The sequence below is a fragment of the Ascaphus truei genome, chromosome 3 (genome assembly GCF_040206685.1).
Source record: "Ascaphus truei isolate aAscTru1 chromosome 3, aAscTru1.hap1, whole genome shotgun sequence".
NCBI lineage: Eukaryota > Metazoa > Chordata > Amphibia > Anura > Ascaphidae > Ascaphus > Ascaphus truei.
The window spans coordinates 434,149,240-434,175,705 of NC_134485.1; the positions used below are offsets into that span (position 1 = coordinate 434,149,240).

General features: G+C 49.9%; 1 protein-coding gene across 4 annotated transcripts in view; it reads left to right on the top strand.

Annotated features, from left to right (window-relative positions):
• Positions 1 to 26,466, top strand: part of SPAG17 (sperm associated antigen 17) — a 481,463-nt gene that overhangs the window by 339,112 nt on the left and 115,885 nt on the right. For all 4 annotated transcript variants that reach the window (XR_012800093.1, XM_075592931.1, XM_075592933.1 and 1 more), the window contains exons 24-28: positions 1,364 to 1,477; positions 3,734 to 3,936; positions 4,904 to 5,030; positions 9,552 to 9,733; positions 19,614 to 19,809. Coding sequence is in view for 3 of the 4 variants with exons in the window: in XM_075592931.1 (XP_075449046.1) it covers positions 1,364 to 1,477; positions 3,734 to 3,936; positions 4,904 to 5,030; positions 9,552 to 9,733; positions 19,614 to 19,809 (822 nt within the window). In the remaining variant the exon portion in view is untranslated. The remainder of the gene's footprint in view (positions 1 to 1,363; positions 1,478 to 3,733; positions 3,937 to 4,903; positions 5,031 to 9,551; positions 9,734 to 19,613; positions 19,810 to 26,466) is intronic.

Genomic DNA, 26,466 nt, shown 5'->3' on the forward strand with positions numbered 1-26,466 from the left:
ACCCCCTTCTCTCTGTTCCCCCTTACACCTAACTCTCTGCCTTGCTCTCTACCCCTCTTTCCCCTTACACTCACCCTCTCTCTTCCCCCTCACACTCTCCCTTTACACTTCCCCCCTCTCTCTTTTCCCCTTACACACTCTCCGCCCCTCCCCCGCCACACTCTCTAGACACACACACGCACCTTGTGACCTGCGATGCTGCTCCGGTCCGCAGCTCCCTCCTCCTGTCGGCCGGAAGTTGAACGCCACTTCCAGCACAGACAGGAGCAGGGAGAGGAAGGCTCGCAGTGACCGGGCGGCTGCTGCAGCTGAGCTGGGGATCCGCCGGTCACTGCTATGTGGGGTGCCACCACACCGCCGGCCTGGGACAGCTGGGAGAGTTGTCCCAGCTCCCCCCCCCCCCCCCCATGGCGGCCGCAGAACCCCCGGTGGAAATGACTCAGGTAGAGTATGAGCCTTTAACTGACCTCTTTCTAAAGCAGTGTACAAGTACATGGTACTGCGTGGGATGCGTGGGATGCGTGGGATGCGTGGGATGCGTGGGATGCGTGTGATGCGTGTTCCTCTGATCTCAGGGTTAGGTTTTTGTGCTCCTGCAACTACAATGCACTGTGTATTGCCGAGTGGGACTGCAAGATAATGAAAAAAGCAATAGGCCTTGTTCAACCTCTTGGCTTCTAGAGTGGTTAACGACTTATTTGTAATGTAAATGTCCCAGAGATGACCTTAAAACCTCCTATGTTGGAAGCTTGTTCCCCTCGTTAAAAAGATGACGGAAATTACTTCTAAAAATCAAAGTAATGCCAAGGATTACAGTTATAGGATGAAAAGACAGGAAATGGCCGTCTGTTTGATGCGGTCTCTAATAACTCAAACCTGTGTGGCTTTGTGATGCATCTGACATCCCTGCTTTCCTTCCTTGAGTTTGTCCATAAGGAATAGGGCGTAATATTTAACATATGTAAACTATAGACTATAGTGAAGTTACTGTATGGTTTGCAATATTTATAATGTATCACACAAAGGAAGGGAGAGGAAATGACCTCGGTACTGGGATCATGGGAGTCAGCAAAGCATAAATGAGGTCCAGTCCAGTGTACCGGTGAACATGGGATTGATAATAGAGCCTGGTTCTGGAAGTCCAATGGCTGGGCTATGTGGGGCCGTGACTGATCATAGAGCCTGGTTCTGGAAGTCCAATGGCTGGGCTATGTGGGGCCGTGACTGATCATAGAGCCTGGTTCTGGAAGTCCAATGGCTGGACTATGTGGGGTCGTGACTGATAATAGAGCCTGGTTCTGGAAGTCCAATGGCTGGGCTATGTGGGGCCCTGACTGACCGCGTCTTCTCATTTCTCTTCCAGGGAAGCCAATCATCAAAAAGAAAAGCCTCCGTGAATTCGGATCCTTCTCAGCCACTATGGAAAGCGGAATCCACCTGTCCCTCAGCCACTATGGGGCATCTGGGAAAGGCCCGGGTAAGAGCGGTGACAAAGTGACGTGTATTACTGAAGTACAGATGTAGCAAAGCTTTGTGTCCTCGCTGCTGCTGACACGTGTGGTTACGGCCCCGAAGGATTAGCGCTGCAGGGGGGTGGGGGGTCCCATTCGGAACTATGACCCCTCGCAGCTCTGTGTTGGCAGACACTGTCCCGGGCGTCGCAGACTGGACAGTAAGTTGTGCTACATCTGTACAGAAGACGTAAGTGGACATTTCACACACTGATCCCTTTCTTAGGGCAATACCAAGCAAGGTGCTGCCTGCTGGCTTCCCAAGTGGATCCCAAGTCTTACTACAGGATCTAAACAGTTGTTTGTCATCTGACCGTAGTCCTATAATTTAGAAAGCAGTACAGAGCCCGTGGCGCACTTTCGTCCAGGTGTATATGTAAAAATAGAAAAACACAGCAGACAGGAAAAATATATATAGTGTAGTACTTCGGAGATACCACAAAAATCGGAAGAAAATATATAGCAGTACTGCTCACATTTTCTGTGGGAAATACAGGCGTTTTGGTTATTCCCGAGTGACCAACTCATATGATGCAGTAGATCATCCACTGAAGGGGCAGGATACTCCCAAAAAGAACAAGGCAGAGGACAGAAGGGATAATGAAGCAACTTTATAAGCAAAAAATATAATAAAAACAATAAGCACTTACAAGTGGAATAAGTGTCGTTAGCAGTGAATGTGAGCAGTACTGCTATATATTTTCATCCGATTTTTGTGGTATCTCCGAAGTACTACACTATACATTGTTCTTGTTTGTTGTGTTTCTTCTATTTTTGCATATACACCTGGACACAAGTGCGCCATGGGCTCTGTACGGCTGCTTCAATAGTGAATCGGGATCAAATTCACCCCACGCAGCACCCACCACAGGACAGTATTTTTTATTTATTTGCTTTTTACTCAGTATTGTGCGCTCTACTCTTTGCTGATCAGACAGTGTAACTACCCAGAGTATACAGGAGCATGCTGATCAGACAGTGTAACTACCCAGAGTATACAGGAGCATGCTGATCAGACAGTGTAACTACCCAGAGTATACAGGAGCATGCTGATCAGAGAGTGTAACTACCCAGAGTATACAGGAACATGCTGATCAGACAGTGTAACTACCCAGAGTATACAGGAACATGCTGATCAGAGAGTGTAAGTACCCAGAGTATACAGGAACATGCTGATCAGACAGTGTAACTACCCAGAGTATACAGGAACATGCTGATGTGACAGTGTAACTACCCAGAGTATACAGGAACATGCTGATGTGACAGTGTAACTACCCAGAGTATACAGGAGCATGCTGATCAGACAGTGTAACTACCCAGAGTATACAGGAGCATGCTGATCAGAGAGTGTAACTACCCAGAGTATACAGGAACATGCTGATCAGACAGTGTAACTACCCAGAGTATACAGGAGCATGCTGATCAGAGAGTGTAACTACCCAGAGTATACAGGAACATGCTGATGTGACAGTGTAACTACCCAGAGTATACAGGAGCATGCTGATGTGACAGTGTAACTACCCAGAGTATACAGGAGCATGCTGATGTGACAGTGTAACTACCCAGAGTATACAGGAGCATGCTGATGTGACAGTGTAACTACCCAGAGTATACAGGAGCATGCTGATGTGACAGTATAAAGGAACACTAAGATAAATCAAAGTATACTACTCTATAAGGTAGCTGAAATATATAAGATATGCCAACAGAAATGCAGTGCACATCCACCGCCTAAATACCACAAAATGAAGAGAAAGGTGCAAAGAAAATATGTACAGTACTATACAGAAAATCACCAATAAATGGTACGGGAACTAGTGAGGAGCACAGGACTAACACAGAGGGAGAAATATATATATATGTACCGGATTATATTTATGTTTCAGTCAAACGTCAGCTGAACAAAACATGAACCATCACGATTTGCCGTTCCATTTTCACATTGTGATGTCAGTGCCGGGGCATCACATGTAACTTGTCATAATGGTGACAATGAACGCCTGTTAGTCCAATAAGCCACAAATCCTCTTATCTGTGGCACCCAAGTGAAGGAACGTGGAAGCTTCTATCCCCTTCAGAAGCGGCTCCACATCACACTGTATGAAGGCCCTTAGTAATCTACTGTAACATGCGTGTTTCCCAATAGTGTTTGTCATCCTGGTCATGTAAAGATGTCTGTCCTTTCCCCCTAGTATTTACTGTGTGTGGTGTTCTGCTTACAGAGGACCAGGACCCTGCCCTACCAGCCATGCTGACCTTCCCTTCCATTCACACTCCCAGTGTCCTCCCAGCACCACCGCCCATTCTTCCTTCCACCCCCTCCGGAAAAACAAAACCCCCCCGGCAGAAATCCCCCAAGGTTGGGCGTCAGAAGACTTCACAGCAATCCACAGTGGAAGAGACTCCTAAGTCCCCTGAGGTCAAGGTTAGTTAAGGCTGCATAAAAGATGTCCGTTCTGGTTATTGGGTTGGACAAGCGGTGAATAAACAAGAGGTGGGGATTGGGAAAGGGGAGGGACACGCAGAAGGTAATAAAATTGACAGTGGAGGAAGTGTTACTTGTCTTATCTCTAGACGCAGCAGCCCCACAATGATTCTAGATCCCCTTTTGGAGTTTGTGGGGGGGGGTCTTATTTTCGAGGTGTCTTCGGATGTAGGATACTGTTTCATAGACAAAAAAATAAAGGTTTTGAGAAATAAGGGCATTTTACTCTCTTCCAATATGGCAACATGGCCAACTCCCATCCTCAAGGGCCACCAACAGGTCAGGTATTAGGGATATCCCTGCTTCAGCACAGGTGGCTCAACCAGTGGATCAGTCTTCGACTGAGCCACTAATGGAGCCACTGGTGCTGACACATGGATATCCTGACAACCTGACCTGTTGGTGGCCCTTGAGGATGGAGTTGGCCACCCCTTCAAAATGGTCACTTGGTTGGCAGCTATCTGTATACAGTACATCCTTGGACCACTTTGTGGTCGCAGCAGTTTCCAAGCTCATTGTTTGTGCCTGGAAGATGCATCTTCCGCCCACGCTGCATGCCCACCCTGCATGAACACGTTGGCATTGCTTTACAGCCCATGTGGCAGCAAAAGAGTTAATATACTCAAACCTGATTTGATTCATTTGCACTTTGCTATTCTTGCTGCTCAGCGAATAAGCTGTAGGTAACTGAGGAAAAGCTGTGTCTTTATGTAGTCATGTCTATAACTGCTGCAAGTTTTAAGCTGAGCTTCTAGGGGGGATTCATAACAAACTGCATGCAGTCCCGAACATGACATATACTACTGTACTTTAATAAATACAAGGGTAACGTCCCGGCTGAGGGGATACAGGCATAATACTGCAGTGCCTATTACTAGTGAGACTAACCTGTGTTAATATTTTTCAGGCAGAGCCCGTGCAGCCCCCTGTTCCGCCTCCCAAAGAGTCTGTGCCAGATGTCCCCGTGTTTCAGAGTCTGAACATCTCCTGTCCCAACGGGCTTCTAGTGACCTTCCTCAGGGACGGCTCAGCAGGTTAGTCTGGGCTGCCCTAAGGACCTACATGCATAATACCCATGTGACAGGGTGATGTCACAATGACATGCGACGTCCCATTCCTGTCACACTGTGTAAAGGTTCACTGCCTTTGTATTAAGTGTAGCTGCAGCATAGCTGGGGATTCCTTTCAATGGGCCAATTCAGCCGTTCTTTGATTGATATAAAATTCAGTACACCTGGAAAGAGACCTGTACGGTTACATTTACAAAGAGCTGTCTGCTTGGTAAAAGGTAACACGATCTATATTATGGGGTTAATGCACTAAAACAGGGTGGCCAACTCCAGTTCTCAAGGGTCACCAAATAGGTCAGGTTTTAAGGATATCCTTGCTTCAGCACAGGTGATTCAATCAGTCCTTGCTTCAGCACAAGTGGCTGTGACGGTAGGGCATAGCCGGCCTTCATTAATAAAGTTGGAGCCCGGGTGGCTGCCCCTGAAACCATATGGCAAGGGCTGAGAGTGTCAGCTCTTGGGTCTAATATTGTACATTACTGTGTTGCACTGTAATTCTGTTCCCCTTACACTGACCCCCATAGGGTTATAAACTAGGAACCGTGTGTGCGGGGTTAACTATGTAAGCCCATTGGGCAAGTAAAGGCATTATATGCTATATTCCCTTTGACTCATGGTCCCGTAGCTGCCTGTGCAAGCTTATAAGTGGGCTGCCTTGTATGGATTGCTCCTTATGAGAAATTGCTGCAGGGCAGATTTCTGGAACATGAGGGGGCTATTTGGGGGCAAACAGGGTTAACCTGTATTGCCTGCCAGCAAGGTATTAGACCTGGTGTCTTAGAGCAGGTTTTAGAGCCATGTTCCCTGACCCCACGTTTTAGGTCCAAGTGGTAGAGTGCAAGCTCTAGGGACCAAATGTTAGTTTTTCTGGGTTTTAAAACTGCATTTTGTGTTTGTGCTGTGAGCTGGATTGCATACAGGACAAAAGGCAGCCAGATGTGAATTAGCCTTTCAATGCCACCAGCTCAGGTATAGGGATTCCCTGTGTTAATTACAAAAGATATGCAGGTTTTGGCACAGGGTGAGGGAGAAGGGCTGTGAACAGGATATCTAGATTAGAAAGTCTTTGTTTCACGTAGACACAGCGGAGCCAGAGAAAACGGTTGTTGGAGTTCAAACTCCTAAGCACAATTTCCATTGGTAAGTTTTGAATCTTGCCCTCCTATGAGTGAATGCACAACCACAATCCGTGCTCTAATTGGCTGCCAGCCCCCTCAGTGTATTAGATAGGGATCAAGCCCCATACAAGGAAGAGCAGTGAAGCAGCTCTCTCTTTTCCTGTTGGAGATTTGAAGGCAAGCAGCTGCTGGCGCGCCTCTCAAAGGTGCTTCTTGTTACACCGGTGCTGCCCGCAGACCAGACTCGTCCCTTATACTGAGGTGGGGACGTATATGTGCACGCACCCGCAGTAGAAGGAGCGTGTCCGGAGTGTGGTGTTTTGGCATTGCCAGGCCAGGTGTGAATAGGTGTAGCAATACTTGCCGGTACCGGTACAGAAGAGACAAAGTCGTTGCCGTTAGCCAAGGTCAGGGAGAGAGAGATCCGAGAGGTCGAGGTCCAAACTGTAGTCGAGGGATGAGAGAAGCTGCAAGGTCAAGTGGGAGCCGGGGTCCAGAGCCAGAGAGGAACGTCCGCCAAGCCGGGTCGCAACCTGAATAACGGAGAGCAAAGGGAAAGCCAGAATAGACGTCTGAAAGCAGAGACTATGTCGAGCGATGTGAGAGAGGCAACACAGGTAATATATATTGCGGCTGACCAATAGGGAACGGAGGCAGACCTGGAGGAACATGAGGAGCTGTCCTTGATTGGTTCCTATAATATGCAGCCACGTGGGGAGCTTTAGGGTTAAGTGGCAGCCTTTGTGAGAATTGGGGGCGTGGCTTCACTGCTGGTGCTGTGAATAAATTATCCTTGCCCGGCGCGCGCTCTGTAAGGTCGGAGAGCGCGCCCGGGACCCAAGGGAACCGCCAGAGCCCTGAGAGACCGCGGGACAGTGCCGGCCCGCCGAGAACGAAAGGGGCGCCCCCGCACAGCGGGAGCAGGTTGGGTGAGGAGAGGAAGCCGTCTCACGGCAGCAGGGGCATTCGGAGGTGAGGAGGGGTCGCGCTGTGAGCGCCGCGATCCCCGCGTCCTCACACTTCTGAAGTGAAAGAGCTATTCACACAGGGAGCATGGAGAGGCCCTGCCAGCAGGCTGGATTTTGGTCCAGGACGTCCAGACAAGGGTCCTATCAAGGTAAGCCTTTGCTGAAGCAGGTGCCTTGCAACTAGGAAAGTCTAGTTCTCAAACCCCAGACCCCAGTAAGTGTGTATATTCTCTGTATTGTGTATTTCTGTGTGTTTCCAGGGTCTTATCCAAATAAACCCCATTTTATTTAATTGCTGTGTTTTGCCTATTGACTGATCCCTTAAATATAAATGGTGTTAAAAGTCCTGGGCTACCGTGACAGTGGCTCAATCAGTCTTTGCTACAGCACAGGTGGCTCAATCAGTGGCTCAGTCTGACTGAGCCACCTGTGCTGAAGCGGGGATATCCTTAAAACCTGACCAGTTGGTGGCCCTTGAGGACTGGAGTTGGCCGCTCGTGCACTAAAGTATAACCAATGGATAGTACAGGCAGGATAGGGAGGTTAGAGGAAAAATGGGGGAATAAACCCCAGACCTGATGCTCTTAAGTATAATCATACATTAAGAAGAAACTTCGTATAGCTAATAAGAGTATTCTGATGGTCAAAGGCAATGCTGTTATAAACCATAAGCATAGATAGGAGCCTAATGCACCCAATGCACATGTGGCTATGTAACCGGGCAGGGGGTGAATGTAGCAGGGAGGGGATTCTACTGGAGCGCTCCCAGTAACGAGAACCGCCCGATAAGTATTACCTCCCCTACCCCCTGCAGATACCCCAACTATCCCTGGTATACCACAGTGGGTCAGTAATAGCTCACACATAGAATTACTCACACGTAGAATTACTCGCACGTAGAATTACTCGCACGTAGAATTACTCGCACGTAGAATTACTCGCACGTAGAATTACTCGCACGTAGAATTACTCGCACGTAGAATTACTCGCACGTAGAATTACTCACACGTAGAATTACTCACACGTAGAATTACTCACACGTAGAATTACTCGCACGTAGAATTACTCACACGTAGAATTACTCACACGTAGAATTACTCACACGTAGAATTACCCACACAGAATTACTCACACGTAGAAGAACAGCAGCTGATTGCCTGGAAGACCGATGTGTGCTCGAACCGGGATACCAAGTGTAAGTAAAATGGGGGTGAAGGGCGGGCACTGCTAACCTGGGCGTGAAACTCTGAGCGCAATCTCCAAAAAGGTAGGTTTCATTACATCGGACAAAAACACACAGCTCTCCAAAAAAAACCTCATGATGTTCCTACCACGCAGGGTACTTTACAGGGTAAAGAGACTTTGGGGCGTTAGCTAGCCTCAGCCACTGATAATGGGAATTAGTCATGAAAGTCTCATGACTGCAAGACAGGGGCAATAGTAGGGCAAAAGCAACAGCACCAGGCTTATCCCCCCCACCCCAACCAAAACAAAAAGCCATGTGATGTTGTATTTATTTATTTTTTGTAACCAACGTTTTTTATTTTCAAGAATACCGAAAATAGTACATGGGACATTTGATACATCAAGTGGGTACATATTCGACAATGTAACTAACACACACACACTCAGCAACTCTGGTGCAGAAAAAATGCAACAGATATATCAAAGACAATATCCTATTAATTTCAGTGGGGTTTATTGCCTTAATATATCTGGGGCAAGAAAGCTGCACCACTGTGGCCTTTGTACACTGGCCCTCTATCTCCCTTTACTCCCTTTACTACCGTGTAATTGAGCAGTAATAAGACATGTTCTTCTCTCTGCTATTGGGAGGCTGCAATAGAGTCGGGCTTCAGAGCTGTGATTCCAGGATTGCCCCATAGAGGGCATCACTAGTACAGATGTAGCTATCAATACAGCAGCCCGCGGTGCGCTGCCGTGGGACATACACCACGCCCAGCGGGACACGTGGCCGTTCATTTGAATGACGCGCACACGAGAGTGCGCACACGGGTTGTAATAACATTTGCTACGTCTGAAGGAGCGGCTCAGTGAGTAAGGACACTGACTCAGGTGACAATGAGACTGAGTTAGAAGCAGGGGGGCCTGGTTACTATACACCCCCCCCTCCCCCGTGTCAGCTCATTGTGACCTTGGGCAAGTCACCTTTCGTGTCTCAGGCACGAAAAGCAGGTTCTAAGCTCATCTGGGCAGGCAGTGTGCCTGTACCATTCCTATGTGCTGTGTGCTGTGTGCTGCGCTGTCAGTGTGACGCGCTGTGAGTCCCACTGGGAGAACGCGATATGAAATAAAGTTATTATTATTATTACTAGGTGCTGTATTAAATGAGAACACCAGAAGTTATATTACCAATGCTCCCTCCTCTCTGCTCTCAGGTACCCTGGATGAGGGCGTGGAGCAGAGCCCGAGGCTTCTGGTCAGGCTGAGCTATCCCGTCAGATTAAGAAATGCACAACTCTACAAATCCACAAAGAAGCCAGAGGCACCACAGGAGGCCTCCAGGGTTATCACTGCGCAGGGCACGGTCATTAAATGCATGCTGGACGGCTCCACCCAGGTACCCTACAGTACGGCTACTCCACACTAACTACATTATGTACAGTACGCAGGATATCATCCGCAGCTCGGGGAAGGACTTTCTCAGGTCACTGTGTCACCCTGTGTCCTGGGAGGGACATCACTCTGCGGGTCAATGTGTCACCCTGTGTCCTGGGAGGGACATCACTCTGCGGGTCACTGTGTCACCCTGTGTCCTGGGAGGGACATCACTCTGTGTTTCACTGTGTCACCCTGTGTCCTGGGAGGGACATCACTCTGCGGGTCACTGTGTCACCCTGTGTCAAGGGAGGGACATCACTCTGTGTTTCACTGTGTCACCCTGTGTCCTGGGAGGGACATCACTCTGCGGGTCACTGTGTCACCCTGTGTCCTGGGATGGACATCACTCTGTGTTTCACTGTGTCACCCTGTGTCCTGGGAGGGACATCACTCTGCGGGTCACTGTCACTGTGTCACCCTGTGTCCTGGGAGGGACATCACTCTGCGGGTCACTGTGTCACCCTGTGTCCAGGGAGGGACATCACTCTGCGGGTCACTGTGTCACCCTGTGTCCTGGGAGGGACATCACTCTGCGGGTCACTGTCAATGTGTGACCCTGATTCCTGGGAGGGACATCACTCTGCGGGTCACTGTGTCACCCTGTGTCCTGGGAGGGACATCACTCTGCGGGTCACTGTCAATGTGTGACCCTGTGTCCTGGGAGGGACATCACTCTTCGGGTCACTGTGTGACACTGTGTCCTGAGAGGGACATCACTCTGCGGGTCACTGTCACTGTGTGACACTGTGTCCTGAGAGGGACATCACTCTGCGGGTCACTGTGTCACTGTGTGACCCTGTGTCCTGGGAGGGACATCACTCTGCGGGTCACTGTCACTGTGTGACTCTGTGTCCTGGGAGGAACATCACTCTGCGGGTCACTGTCACTGTGTGACACTGTGTCCTGAGAGGGACATCACTCTGCGGGTCACTGTCACTGTGTGACCCTGTGTCCTGGGAGGGACATCACTCTGCAGGTCACTGTCACTGTGTGACCCTGTGTCCTGGGAGGGACATCACTCTGCGGGTCAATGTCACTGTGTCCTGGGAGGGACATCACTCTGCGGGTTACTGTGTCACCATGTGTCCTGGGAGGGACATCACTCTGCGGGTCACTGTGTGACCCTGTGTCCTGGGAGGGACATCACTCTGCGGGTCACTATGTGACCCTGTGTCCTGAGAGGGACATCACTCTGCGGGTCACTGTCACTGTGTGACCCTGTGTCCTGGGAGGGACATCACTCTACGGGTCACTGTGTGACCCTGTGTCCTGGGAGGGACATCACTCTGCGGGTCACTGTCACTGTGTGACACTGTGTCCTGAGAGGGACATCACTCTGCGGGTCACTGTCACTGTGTGACCCTGTGTCCTGGGAGGGACATCACTCTGCAGGTCACTGTCACTGTGTGACCCTGTGTCCTGGGAGGGACATCACTCTGCGGGTCACTGTCACTGTGTCCTGGGAGGGACATCACTCTGCGGGTTACTGTGTCACCATGTGTCCTGGGAGGGACATCACTCTGCGGGTCACTGTGTGACCCTGTGTCCAGGGAGGGACATCACTCTGTGTTTCACTGTGTCACCCTGTGTCCTGGGAGGGACATCACTCTGCGGGTCACTGTGTCACCCTGTGTCCTGGGAGGGACATCACTCTGCGGGTCACTGTCACTGTGTGACCCTGTGACCTGGGAGGGACATCACTCTGCGGGTCACTGTCACTGTGTGACACTGTGTCCTGAGAGGGACATCACTCTGCGGGTCACTGTCACTGTGTGACCCTGTGTCCTGGGAGGGACATCACTCTGCAGGTCACTGTCACTGTGTGACCCTGTGTCCTGGGAGGGACATCACTCTGCGGGTCACTGTCACTGTGTCCTGGGAGGGACATCACTCTGCGGGTTACTGTGTCACCATGTGTCCTGGGAGGGACATCACTCTGCGGGTCACTGTGTGACCCTGTGTCCAGGGAGGGACATCACTCTGTGTTTCACTGTGTCACCCTGTGTCCTGGGAGGGACATCACTCTGCGGGTCACTGTGTCACCCTGTGTCCTGGGAGGGACATCACTCTGCGGGTCACTGTCACTGTGTGACACTGTGTCCTGAGAGGGACATCACTCTGCGGGTCACTGTCACTGTGTCACCATGTGTCCTGGGAGGGACATCACTCTGCGGGTCACTGTGTGACCCTGTGTCCAGGGAGGGACATCACTCTGTGTTTCACTGTGTCACCCTGTGTCCTGGGAGGGACATCACTCTGCGGGTCACTGTGTGACTCTGTGTCCTGGGAGGGACATCACTCTGCGGGTCACTGTCACTGTGTGACCCTGTGTCCTGGGAGGGACATCACTCTGCGTGTTCAGGATCACCCTATATTTGTTCGGGATGTGTACCTGAAGACGGCACACTTAGCGGGTGGTTACCTTGTTCAGGATGTGTACCTGAAGACGGCACACTTAGCGGGTGGTTACCTTGTTCAGGGTGTGTACCTGAAGACGGCACACTTAGCGGGTGGTTACCTTGTTCAGGATGTGTACCTGAAGATGGCACACTTAGCGGGTGGTTACCTTGTTCAGGATGTGTACCTGAAGATGGCACACTTAGCGGGTGGTTACCTTGTTCAGGGTGTGTACCTGAAGACGGCACACTTAGCGGGTGGTTACCTTGTTCAGGATGTGTACCTGAAGACGGCACACTTAGCGGGTAATTACCTTGTTCAGGATGTGTACCTGAAGACGGCACACTTAGCGGGTAATTACCTTGTTCAGGATGTGTACCTGAAGATGGCACACTTAGCGGGTGGTTACCTTGTTCAGGATGTGTACCTGAAGATGGCACACTTAGCGGGTGGTTACTTTGTTCAGGATGTGTACCTGAAGATGGCACACTTAGCGGGTGGTTACCTTGTTCAGGGTGTGTACCTGAAGACGGCACACTTAGCGGGTGGTTACCTTGTTCAGGATGTGTACCTGAAGACGGCACACTTAGCGGGTGGTTACCTTGTTCAGGATGTGTACCTGAAGACGGCACACTTAGCGGGTAATTACCTTGTTCAGGATGTGTACCTGAAGATGGCACACTTAGCGGGTGGTTACCTTGTTCAGGATGTGTACCTGAAGACGGCACACTTAGCGGGTGGTTACCTTGTTCAGGATGTGTACCTGAAGACGGCACACTTAGCGGGTAATTACCTTGTTCAGGATGTGTACCTGAAGATGGCACACTTAGCGGGTGGTTACCTTGTTCAGGATGTGTACCTGAAGACGGCACACTTAGCGGGTGGTTACCTTGTTCAGGATGTGTACCTGAAGACGGCACACTTAGCGGGTGGTTACCTTGTTCAGGATGTGTACCTGAAGACGGCACACTTAGCGGGTGGTTACTTTGTTCAGGATGTGTACCTGAAGATGGCACACTTAGCGGGTGGTTACCTTGTTCAGGATGTGTACCTGAAGACGGCACACTTAGCGGGTGGTTACCTTGTTCAGGATGTGTACCTGAAGATGGCACACTTAGCGGGTGGTTACCTTGTTCAGGATGTGTACCTGAAGACGGCACACTTAGCGGGTGGTTACCTTGTTCAGGATGTGTACCTGAAGACGGCACACTTAGCGGGTGGTTACCTTGTTCGGGATGTGTACCTGAAGACGGCACACTTAGCGGGTGGTTACCTTGTTCAGGATGTGTACCTGGAGACGGCACACTTAGCGGGCGGTTACCTTGTTCAGGATGTGTACCTGAAGATGGCACACTTAGCGGGTGGTTACCTTGTTCAGGATGTGTACCTGAAGATGGCACACTTAGCGGGTGGTTACCTTGTTCAGGATGTGTACCTGAAGACAGCACACTTAGCGGGTGGTTACCTTGTTCAGGATGTGTACCTGAAGACGGCACACTTAGCGGGTGGTTACCTTGTTCAGGATGTGTACCTGAAGACGGCACACTTAGCGGGTGGTTACCTTGTTCAGGATGTGTACCTGAAGATGGCACGCTTAGCGGGTGGTTACCTTGTTCGGGATGTGTACCTGAAGACGGCACACTTAGCGGGTGGTTACCTTGTTCGGGATGTGTACCTGAAGACGGCACACTTAGCGGGTGGTTACCTTGTTCGGGATGTGTACCTGAAGACGGCACACTTAGCGGGTGGTTACCTTGTTCAGGATGTGTACCTGGAGACGGCACACTTAGCGGGTGGTTACCTTGTTCAGGATGTGTACCTGAAGACGGCACACTTAGCGGGTGGTTACCTAGTTCAGGATGTGTACCTGAAGATGGCACACTTAGCGGGTGGTTACCTTGTTCAGGATGTGTACCTGAAGATGGCACACTTAGCGGGTGGTTACCTTGTTCAGGATGTGTACCTGAAGACGGCACACTTAGCGGGTGGTTACCTTGTTCGGGATGTGTACCTGAAGATGGCACACTTAGCGGGTGGTTACCTTGTTCAGGATGTGTACCTGAAGACGGCACACTTAGCGGGTGGTTACCTTGTTCGGGATGTGTACCTGAAGACGGCACACTTAGCGGGTGGTTACCTTGTTCAGGATGTGTACCTGAAGACAGCACACTTAGCGGGTGGTTACCTTGTTCAGGATGTGTACCTGAAGACGGCACACTTAGCGGGTGGTTACCTTGTTCAGGATGTGTACCTGAAGACGGCACACTTAGCGGGTGGTTACCTTGTTCAGGATGTGTACCTGAAGACGGCACACTTAGCGGGTGGTTACCTTGTTCAGGATGTGTACCTGAAGATGGCACACTTAGCGGGTGGTTACCTTGTTCAGGATGTGTACCTGAAGATGGCACACTTAGCGGGTGGTTACCTTGTTCAGGATGTGTACCTGAAGATGGCACACTTAGCGGGTGGTTACCTTGTTCAGGATGTGTACCTGAAGATGGCACACTTAGCGGGTGGTTACCTTGTTCAGGATGTGTACATGAAGACGGCACACTTAGCGGGTGGTTACCTTGTTCAGGATGTGTACCTGAAGACGGCACACTTAGCGGGTGGTTACCGTGTTCAGGATGTGTACCTGAAGACGGCACACTTAGCGGGTGGTTACCTTGTTCAGGATGTGTACCTGAAGATGGCACACTTAGCGGGTGGTTACCTTGTTCAGGATGTGTACCTGAAGATGGCACACTTAGCGGGTGGTTACCTTGTTCAGGATGTGTACCTGAAGACGGCACACTTAGCGGGTGGTTACCTTGTTCAAGATGTGTACCTTAAGATGGCACACTTAGCGGGTGGTTACCTTGTTCAGGATGTGTACCTGAAGACGGCACACTTAGCGGGTGGTTACCTTGTTCAGGATGTGTACCTGAAGATGGCACACTTAGCGGGTGGTTACCTTGTTCAGGATGTGTACCTGAAGATGGCACACTTAGCGGGTGGTTACCTTGTTCAGGATGTGTACCTGAAGACGGCACACTTAGCAGGTGGTTACCTTGTTCAGGATGTGTACCTGAAGACGGCACACTTAGCGGGTGGTTACCTTGTTCAGGATGTGGACCTGAAGACGGCACACTTAGCGGGTGGTTACCTTGTTCAGGATGTGTACCTGAAGAGGGCACACTTAGCGGGTGGTTACCTTGTTCAGGATGTGTACCTGAAGATGGCACACTTAGCGGGTGGTTACCTTGTTCAGGATGTGTACCTGAAGACGGCACACTTAGCGGGTGGTTACCTTGTTCAGGATGTGTACCTGAAGACGGCACACTTAGCGGGTGGTTACCTTGTTCAGGATGTGTACCTGAAGATGGCACACTTAGCGGGTGGTTACCTAGTTCAGGATGTGTACCTGAAGACGGCACACTTAGCGGGTGGTTACCTTGTTCAGGATGTGTACCTGAAGACGGCACACTTAGCGGGTGGTTACCTTGTTCAGGATGTGTACCTGAAGATGGCACACTTAGCGGGTGGTTACCTTGTTCAGGATGTGTACCTGAAGACGGCACACTTAGCGGGTGGTTACCTTGTTCAGGATGTGTACCTGAAGACGGCACACTTAGCGGGTGGTTACCTTGTTCAGGATGTGTACCTGAAGATGGCACACTTAGCGGGTGGTTACCTTGTTCAGGATGTGTACCTGAAGATGGCACACTTAGCGGGTGGTTACCTTGTTCAGGATGTGTACCTTAAGATGGCACACTTAGCGGGTGGTTACCTTGTTCAGGATGTGTACCTTAAGATGGCACACTTAGCGGGTGGTTACCTTGTTCGGGATGTGTACCTGAAGACGGCACACTTAGCGGGTGGTTACCTTGTTCAGGATGTGTACCTGAAGATGGCACACTTAGCGGGTGGTTACCTTGTTCAGGATGTGTACCTGAAGATGGCACACTTAGCGGGTGGTTACCTTGTTCAGGATGTGTACCTGAAGACGGCACACTTAGCGGGTGGTTACCTTGTTCAGGATGTGTACCTGAAGACGGCACACTTAGCGGGTGGTTACCTTGTTCAGAATGTGTACCTGAAGATGGCACACTTAGCGGGTGGTTACCTTGTTCGGGATGTGTACCTGAAGATGGCACACTTAGCGGGTGGTTACCTTGTTCAGGATGTGTACCTGAAGACGGCACACTTAGCGGGTGGTTACCTTGTTCAGGATGTGTACCTGAAGATGGCACACTTAGCGGGTGGTTACCTTGTTCGGGATGTGTACCTGAAGACGGCACACTTAGCGGGTGGTTACCTTGTTCAGGATGTGTACCTGAAGACGGCACACTTAGCGGGTGGTTACCTTGTTCAGGATGTGTACCTGAAGACGGCACACTTAGCGGGTGGTTACCTTGTTCGGGATGTGTACCTGAAGATGGCACACTTAGCGGGTGGTTACCTTGTTCGGGATGTGTACCTGAAGATGGCACACTTAGCGGGTGGTTACCTTGTTCGGGATGTGTACCTGAAGACGGCACACTTAGCGGGTGGTTACCTTGTTCGGGATGTGTACCTGAAGACGGCACACTTAGCGGGTGGTTACCTTGTTCGGGATGTGTACCTGAAGACGGCACACTTAGCGGGTGGTTACCTTGTTCAGGATGTGTACCTGGAGACGGCACACTTAGCGGGCGGTTACCTTGTTCAGGATGTGTACCTGAAGACGGCACACTTAGCGGGTGGTTACCTTGTTCAGGATGTGTACCTGAAGACGGCACACTTAGCGGGTGGTTACCTAGTTCAGGATGTGTACCTGAAGATGGCACACTTAGCGGGTGGTTACCTTGTTCAGGATGTGTACCTGAAGATGGCACACTTAGCGGGTGGTTACCTTGTTCAGGATGTGTACCTGAAGACGGCACACTTAGCGGGCGGTTACCTTGTTCAGGATGTGTACCTGAAGATGGCACACTTAGCGGGTGGTTACCTTGTTCAGGATGTGTACCTGAAGACGGCACACTTAGCGGGTGGTTACCTTGTTCAGGATGTGTACCTGAAGACGGCACACTTAGCGGGTGGTTACCTTGTTCAGGATGTGTACCTGAAGACGGCACACTTAGCGGGTGGTTACCTTGTTCAGGATGTGTACCTGAAGATGGCACACTTAGCGGGTGGTTACCTTGTTCAGGATGTGTACCTGAAGATGGCACACTTAGCGGGTGGTTACCTTGTTCAGGATGTGTACCTTAAGATGGCACACTTAGCGGGTGGTTACCTTGTTCAGGATGTGTACCTTAAGATGGCACACTTAGCGGGTGGTTACCTTGTTCAGGATGTGTACCTTAAGATGGCACACTTAGCGGGTTGTTACCTTGTTCAGGATGTGTACCTGAAGATGGCACACTTAGCGGGTGGTTACCTTGTTCAGGATGTGTACCTGAAGATGGCACACTTAGCGGGTGGTTACCTTGTTCAGGATGTGTACCTTAAGATGGCACACTTAGCGGGTTGTTACCTTGTTCAGGATGTGTACCTGAAGACGGCACACTTAGCTGGTGGTTACCTTGTTCAGGATGTGTACCTGAAGATGGCACACTTAGCGGGTGGTTACCTTGTTCAGGATGTGTACATGAAGACGGCACACTTAGCGGGTGGTTACCTTGTTCAGGATGTGTACCTGAAGACGGCACACTTAGCGGGTGGTTACCTTGTTCAGGATGTGTACCTGAAGATGGCACACTTAGAGGGTGGTTACCTTGTTCAGGATGTGTACCTGAAGACGGCACACTTAGCGGGTGGTTACCTTGTTCAGGATGTGTACCTGAAGATGGCACACTTAGCGGGTGGTTACCTTGTTCAGGATGTGTACCTGAAGATGGCACACTTAGCGGGTGGTTACCTTGTTCAGGATGTGTACCTGAAGACGGCACACTTAGCGGGTGGTTACCTTGTTCAGGATGTGTACCTGAAGATGGCACACTTAGCGGGTGGTTACCTTGTTCAGGATGTGTACCTGAAGACGGCACAGTTAGCGGGTGGTTACCTTGTTCAGGATGTGTACCTGAAGACGGCACACTTAGCGGGTGGTTACCTAGTTCAGGATGTGTACCTGAAGACGGCACACTTAGCGGGTGGTTACCTAGTTCAGGATGTGTACCTGAAGACGGCACACTTAGCGGGTGGTTACCTTGTTCAGGATGTGTACCTGGAGACGGCACACTTAGCGGGCGGTTACCTTGTTCAGGATGTGTACCTGAAGATGGCACACTTAGCGGGTGGTTACCTTGTTCAGGATGTGTACCTGAAGACGGCACACTTAGCGGGTGGTTACCTTGTTCAGGATGTGTACCTGAAGACGGCACACTTAGCGGGTGGTTACCTTGTTCAGGATGTGTACCTGAAGACGGCACACTTAGCGGGTGGTTACCTTGTTCAGGATGTGTACCTGAAGACGGCACACTTAGCGGGTGGTTACCTTGTTCAGGATGTGTACCTGAAGATGGCACACTTAGCGGGTGGTTACCTTGTTCAGGATGTGTACCTGAAGATGGCACACTTAGCGGGTGGTTACCTTGTTCAGGATGTGTACCTGAAGACGGCACACTTAGCGGGTGGTTACCTTGTTCAGGATGTGTACCTGAAGACGGCACACTTAGCGGGTGGTTACCTTGTTCAGGATGTGTACCTGAAGACGGCACACTTAGCGGGTGGTTACCTTGTTCAGGATGTGTACCTGAAGATGGCACACTTAGCGGGTGGTTACCTTGTTCAGGATGTGTACCTGAAGACGGCACACTTAGCGGGTGGTTACCTTGTTCAGGATGTGTACCTGAAGACGGCACACTTAGCGGGTGGTTACCTTGTTCAGGATGTGTACCTGAAGACGGCACACTTAGCGGGTGGTTACCTTGTTCAGGATGTGTACCTGAAGACGGCACACTTAGCGGGTGGTTACCTTGTTCAGGATGTGTACCTGAAGACGGCACACTTAGCGGGTGGTTACCTTGTTCAGGATGTGTACCTGAAGATGGCACACTTAGCGGGTGGTTACCTTGTTCAGGATGTGTACCTGAAGATGGCACACTTAGCGGGTGGTTACCTTGTTCAGGATGTGTACATGACGATTGCACACTTAGCGGGTGGTTACCCCCATTGATAATCACTGCAAGAGAACCATTCCTTTCTTTGTCACGGACACTGTATGTGCTGTACACATTGCATTACCCGGCTGCTTGAAGAATTTTGTTTCCTATAATCCCAGGTCACAGAAATATAATATGTTTTCAGTATATATATATATATTAACCAGTTGATAAGTAACACAGTCGAGCACATTGGAATATGTGTGTGCTTCTAACACATGTGCAAACCCATTCTGTTGACGACATAATACCACATATTAGATACCTGGAACATGGATCCCATTTATTTTGTAACAACATTGGTACTTATTTAATCAGGTTTTCTTTCCTGATGGGACAATAAGCAGGAGCCCAGACTCTGGTCCCATCGCCCAGCTTCGTCTCCCCACATGGTCACCACCAACAGCACCTGCAGCTGCCGGACCTGAGCTTCCACCGGCGCCGCCTCCAACGCTCCCCCGGGAACCCAAGGAGCAGAAATCAGAGGCAGCATTAGAGATAGCAGCTAAAAAAGGTATTTTGTGTAGAAGTCTAGAAACTGACGGCAGGCGAGGACCACTTTACCCGCCCAGTCTGCTCGTTTTCATGCCTGCGGCAGAGCCTCAGGCCCCCCTTGCTTTCTGGCCTTGTTTAATTAGGGTGCCCTTCTATGGATCCCAAGATGCTTTGAATTCCTTTAGTGTGTGAGCCTTAAGAGACACGTCAGAGCATGACCTCGTGTTCTAGATTCCTCTTTCTCTAAAAATACTTCCTGTGCCTTGTTGAAACTCTTGATACTATATATCTGGGTATAAATGAACCCATGATAGGAGGAGTATAAACACAGACGAGACAGTCAGCATATTGTAAGTTGGGAGACCTTCTATTCATTGTGTTGCTGGAAATCAGTAGCAGTGCTCTGTGCTGATCCCTAGAAACCCCATGGCATGTGGCTACCGGGCGGGTTCATCGCGGCTTCCACTATTCCTTCTAGTTCCTTCGATGTTGAGGAGAGCTTCTGTGGAAGGGTGCAAGTTAATGCCATCACGGTCAGACGGAACTGCCGAACCTTACTGTAGCTCGTCCTAAGTGTAAATGTTGTTGTGTCCTCATGGAAACGTCCCAGCAGATTCCCTGAACATGATGGAAACACGAGCATGTGTTCCTCGCTACTTCTGCTCCATACGCACGATCAGAGCAGGCGAACCAGCTCCGCATCGGACAAATCCATTAGGATTCAAGAAGCCCCAACACTCAGGCTAAGCAATACAGATCAACCCTTATATACAGGTTTGACCTGTATTGGAAAGGTAGCGGATTGACAGGTCATTGATTGTCCAATATTATTGCTTTGCATTGTTACCCTGTTATCTGGGGTAAACCCCATCCCAGCATCATATAACATCAGCTGCCCACTTCCCGCTTTCCTTCTATAAACATACGAAACCACAGCAGCGGTACTGTGATCAGAATGCTTTATTTAGCAGCACTCTGAGCAGCCACAAAAAGGGACACGTCCACTACCGACTCATTTGCATGTCACTACCCAGAAACCTTGCCTGCATCGTTGAACCCCTGTTAAGCAGGTTTGGGAAAGCCGGGGGAGACATGGAGACGCTCACGTGGGTTCCATGTCCTTGCTGTGCCGTTGTACAGTCCCGGTCACGGTTTTAGTCGCCATAACCCAATTGTGAAAGGAGTTCCAGAAAAGCCACATTATCTGGGCTCAGAAAAGTGCTTCCGAAGCCATAATATGCTTATGTCATATATCCAGGCGTCACATCAGGTCCACATGGATTGCAGGTCGTTTATCCAACAAAGGCTGCTCGTGAGACTGGTCCGATAAAGCTCTAATTACGGGGAGGAATAATAGGAAACCAAGACCTGGGCTGACCTGACCGGTCAAAATAAATAAACAGTTGGACCCCAAATTATAGCTTCATAAGCAGAAAACACTCCCCTGGAGATGCAGGGAAGTACTGTAGTAACATTCAGGCAGTATGAATGAAAGTACTCACACTTGGCAAATAGTCCTGTAGCCCTGTATTCCGCGTGCGCCTGTAGCACGGGGGTTAGAACGCTGTATCCATAGGAGGAAGGTGCACACAGCGCGCGTGGCTTGTGGGGTGTAGAGAAAAGAAGGCGGCGTGGCTTGTGGGATGTAGAGAAAAGAACACGGCGTGGCTTGTGGGATGTAGAGAAAAGAATGCGGCGTGGCTTGTGGGATGTAGAGAACAGAACGTGGCGTGGCTTGTGGGATGCAGAGAAAAGAACGCGGCGTGGCTTGTGGGATGTAGAGAAAAGAACGCGGCGTGGCTTGTGGGATGTAGAGAAAAGAATGCGGCGTGGCTTGTGGGATGTAGAGAAAAGAATGCGGCGTGGCTTGTGGGATGTAGAGAAAAGAACGCGGCGTGGCTTGTGGGATGCAGAGAAAAGAACGCAGCGTGGCTTGTGGGATGTAGAGAAAAGAACGCGGCGTGGCTTGTGGGATGCAGAGAAAAGAACACGGCGTGGCTTGTGGGATGCAGAGAAAAGAACGCGGCGTGGCTTGTGGGATGCAGAGAAAAGAACGTGGCGTGGCTTGTGGGATGTAGAGAACGCGGCGTGGCTTGTGGGATGTAGAGAAAAGAACGCGGCGTGGCTTGTGGGATGCAGAGAAAAGAACGCAGCGTGGCTTGTGGGATGTAGAGAATAGAACACGGCGTGGCTTGTGGGATGCAGAGAAAAGAACGCGGCGTGGCTTGTGGGATGTAGAGAAAAGAACGCGGCGTGGCTTGTGGGATGCAGAGAAAAGAACGCGGCGTGGCTTGTGGGATGTAGAGAACAGAAGGCGGCGTGGCTTGTGGGATGCAGAGAAAAGAACGTGGCGTGGCTTGTGGGATGCAGAGAAAAGAACGTGGCGTGGCTTGTGGGATGTAGAGAACAGAACACGGCGTGGCTTGTGGGATGCAGAGAAAAGAACGTGTCGTGGCTTGTGGGATGCAGAGAAAAGAACGTGGCGTGGCTTGTGGGATGTAGAGAACAGAACACGGCGTGGCTTGTGGGATGTAGAGAACAGAAGGCGGCGTGGCTTGTGGGATGTAGAGAAAAGAACGAGGCGTGGCTTGTGGGATGTAGAGAACAGAAGGCGGCGTGGCTTGTGGGATGTAGAGAAAAGAACGCGGCGTGGCTTGTGGGATGTAGAGAACAGAAGGCGGCGTGGCTTGTGGGATGTAGAGAAAAGAACGCGGCGTGGCTTGTGGGATGTAGAGAAAAGAACGTGGCGTGGCTTGTGGGATGTAGAGAAAAGAACGTGGCGTGGCTTGTGGGATGCAGAGAAAAGAACGCGGCGTGGCTTGTGGGATGTAGAGAACAGAACGCGGCGTGGCTTGTGGGATGTAGACAACAGAACGCGGCGTGGCTTGTGGGATGTAGAGAAAAGAACGCGGCGTGGCTTGTGGGATGTAGAGAAAAGAACGCGGCGTGGCTTGTGGGATGTAGAGAAAAGAACGCGGCGTGGTTTGTGGGATGTAGAGAAAAGAACGCGGCGTGGCTTGTGGGATGTAGAGAAAAGAACACGGCGTGGCTTGTGGGATGTAGAGAACAGAACACGGCGTGGCTTGTGGGATGTAGAGAAAAGAACACGGCGTGGCTTGTGGGGTGTAGAGAAAAGAACGCGGCGTGGCTTGTGGGGTGTAGAGAAAAGAACGCGGCGTGGCTTGTGGGATGTAGATAATAGAACATGGCGTGGCTTGTGGGGTGTAGAGAAAAGAACGCGGCGTGGCTTGTGGGATGTAGAGAAAAGAACATGGCGTGGCTTGTGGGATGTAGAGAAAAGAACGCGGCGTGGCTTGTGGGATGTAGAGAAAAGAACATGGCGTGGCTTGTGGGATGTAGAGAACAGAACACGGCGTGGCTTGTGGGATGTAGAGAAAAGAACGCGGCGTGGTTTGTGGGATGTAGAGAAAAGAACGCGGCGTGGCTTGTGGGATGTAGAGAAAAGAACACGGCGTGGCTTGTGGGATGTAGAGAACAGAACACGGCGTGGCTTGTGGGATGTAGAGAAAAGAACACGGCGTGGCTTGTGGGGTGTAGAGAAAAGAACGCGGCGTGGCTTGTGGGGTGTAGAGAAAAGAACGCGGCGTGGCTTGTGGGATGTAGATAATAGAACATGGCGTGGCTTGTGGGGTGTAGAGAAAAGAACGCGGCGTGGCTTGTGGGATGTAGAGAAAAGAACATGGCGTGGCTTGTGGGATGTAGAGAAAAGAACGCGGCGTGGCTTGTGGGATGTAGAGAAAAGAACATGGCGTGGCTTGTGGGATGTAGAGAACAGAACGCGGCGTGGCTTGTGGGATGTAGAGAATAGAACGCGGCGTGGCTGGGTCACATTCTGATAAAAATAGCTTCTTTATTCAGGATCGTGTGTGTGCTGTGCACGCGCATTGTCAGTGAAACTTCTTTGTGTGTGTGTGTGTGTGTGTGTGTGTGTGTGTGTGCTGTGCACGCGCATTGTAAGTGAAACTTCTTTGTGTGTGTGTGTGTGTGTGTGTGTGTGTGTGTGTGTGTGTGTGTGTGTGTGTGTGTGTGTTGTGCACGCGCATTGTAAGTGAAACTTCTTTGTGTGTGTGTGTTGTGCACGCGCATTGTAAGTGAAACTTCTTTGTGTGTGTGTGTGTGTGTGTGTTGTGCACGCGCATTGTAAGTGAAACTTCTTTGTGTGTTGTCAGCAACATATAAAGTAACAATAATATTACATGTTGTTATAGATGTTTGTAATAAAATGGAATCATTTTTAGATGTTACAATTGTATAGTTTTCAAGTTGTTTTTTTTCGTTGTCTCCACTCTCTGTTACGTTGTAGGCGACTTATTGGTGTTTGTTTTGGTGTTTTCGTAGCTCTAGTACCATACGATACTCACACTCTCTGTGTTAGCCTTAGCCATTTTTATTTTTGAGATTATATTGAGATAATTTTTTTGAGATTTTGAACGTAATTTTATTTCTGCGCATAACTGAATTCCTCGTGTCTGTGTGTGTGTGTGTGTGTGTGTGTGTGTGTGTGTGTGTGTGTGTGTGTGTGTGTGTGTGTGTGTGTGTGTGTGTGTGTGTGTGTGTGTGTGTGTGACAGGGTGTGTGACACAGGGGGTGTGGGTGTGTGGTCTGCGCTCCGTGTCCTCTTCTCATATGTCAGCGGGCGTGTGGGGGGGAACGGCGCCGCTGCCATCCGCTTCTGCTCATGCGTGGCGTCCGTCAGCGGTGCCATCACAACTGCGCATGCGTGGCATAAGTCAGCGGGCGTGTGGGGGGAATGGCGCCGCTGCCAGCCGCTTCTGCGCATGCAGCCTAATCATGTTACAGCAGCGATACATCCTAATCATGTTACAGCAGCGATACAACCTAATCATGTTACAGCAGCGATACATCCTAATCATGTTACAGCAGTGATACAGCCTAATCATGTTACAGCAGCGATACATCCTAATCACGTTACAGCAGCGATACATCCTAATCATGTTACAGCAGCGATACAGCCTAATCATGTTACAGCAGCGATACATCCTAATCATGTTACAGCAGCGATACATCCTAATCATGTTACAGCAGCTATACAGCCTAATCATGTTACAGCAGCGATAGAGCCTAATCATGTTACAGCAGCGATACATCCTAATCATATTACAGCAGCGATACATCCTAATCATGTTACAGCAGCGATACATCCTAATCATGTTACAGCAGCGATACATCCTAATCATGTTACAGCAGCGATACATCCTAATCACGTTACAGCAGCGATACATCCTAATCACGTTACAGCAGCGATACAGCCTAATCATGTTACAGCAGCGATACATCCTAATCATGTTACAGCAGCTATACAGCCTAATCATGTTACAGCAGCGATACATCCTAATCATGTTACAGCAGCGATACATCCTAATCATGTTACAGCAGCGATACAGCCTAATCATGTTACAGCAGCGATACATCCTAATCATGTTACAGCAGCGATACAGCCTAATCATGTTACAGCAGCGATACATCCTAATCATGTTACAGCAGCGATACATCCTAATCATGTTACAGCAGCGATACATCCTAATCATGTTACAGCAGCTATACAGCCTAATCATGTTACAGCAGCGATACATCCTAATCATGTTACAGCAGCGATACATCCTAATCATGTTACAGCAGCGATACAGCCTAATCATGTTACAGCAGCGATACATCCTAATCATGTTACAGCAGCGATACAGCCTAATCATGTTACAGCAGCGATACATCCTAATCATGTTACAGCAGCGATACATCCTAATCATGTTACAGCAGCGATACAACCTAATCATGTTACAGCAGCGATACATCCTAATCATGTTACAGCAGCGATACATCCTAATCACGTTACAGCAGCGATACATCCTAATCACGTTACAGCAGCGATACAGCCTAATCATGTTACAGCAGCGATACATCCTAATCATGTTACAGCAGCGATACATCCTAATCATGTTACAGCAGCGATACATCCTAATCATGTTACAGCAGCGATACATCCTAATCATGTTACAGCAGCGATACATCCTAATCATGTTACAGCAGCGATACAGCCTAATCATGTTACAGCAGCGATACAGCCTAATCATGTTACAGCAGCGATACAGCCTAATCGTGTTACAGCAGCGATACATCCTAATCATGTTACAGCAGCGATACATCCTAATCACGTTACAGCAGCGATACATCCTAATCGTGTTACAGCAGCGATACAACCTAATCGTGTTACAGCAGCGATACAGCCTAATCATGTTACAGCAGCGATACAACCTTATCGTGTTACAGCAGCGATACAGCCTAATCCTGTTACAGCAGCGATACGTCCTAATCGTGTTACAGCAGCAATACATCCTAATCACGTTACAGCAGCGATACAGCCTAATCGTGTTACAGCAGCGATACAGCCTGAAAGGAAAATCCGTTATTCCTTCACCCACGCTCCAGAACCGAGAGGAACCTTTCCCCTGCCAGGTACACTGAAGCCTTGTGACCGGATACACTATCTGCACCTGTTTGCAGCAGACTTCCCAGGAAGCTTTCACGCCCTGCAACTGTTATCTTCGATCTTTGATGAACCTTATCAGGCCTGGGAGACGAACAAAATGAAACGTAACGCACGCCAGGTTTCAAATCCTTTGTCTCAATTTATTACTCA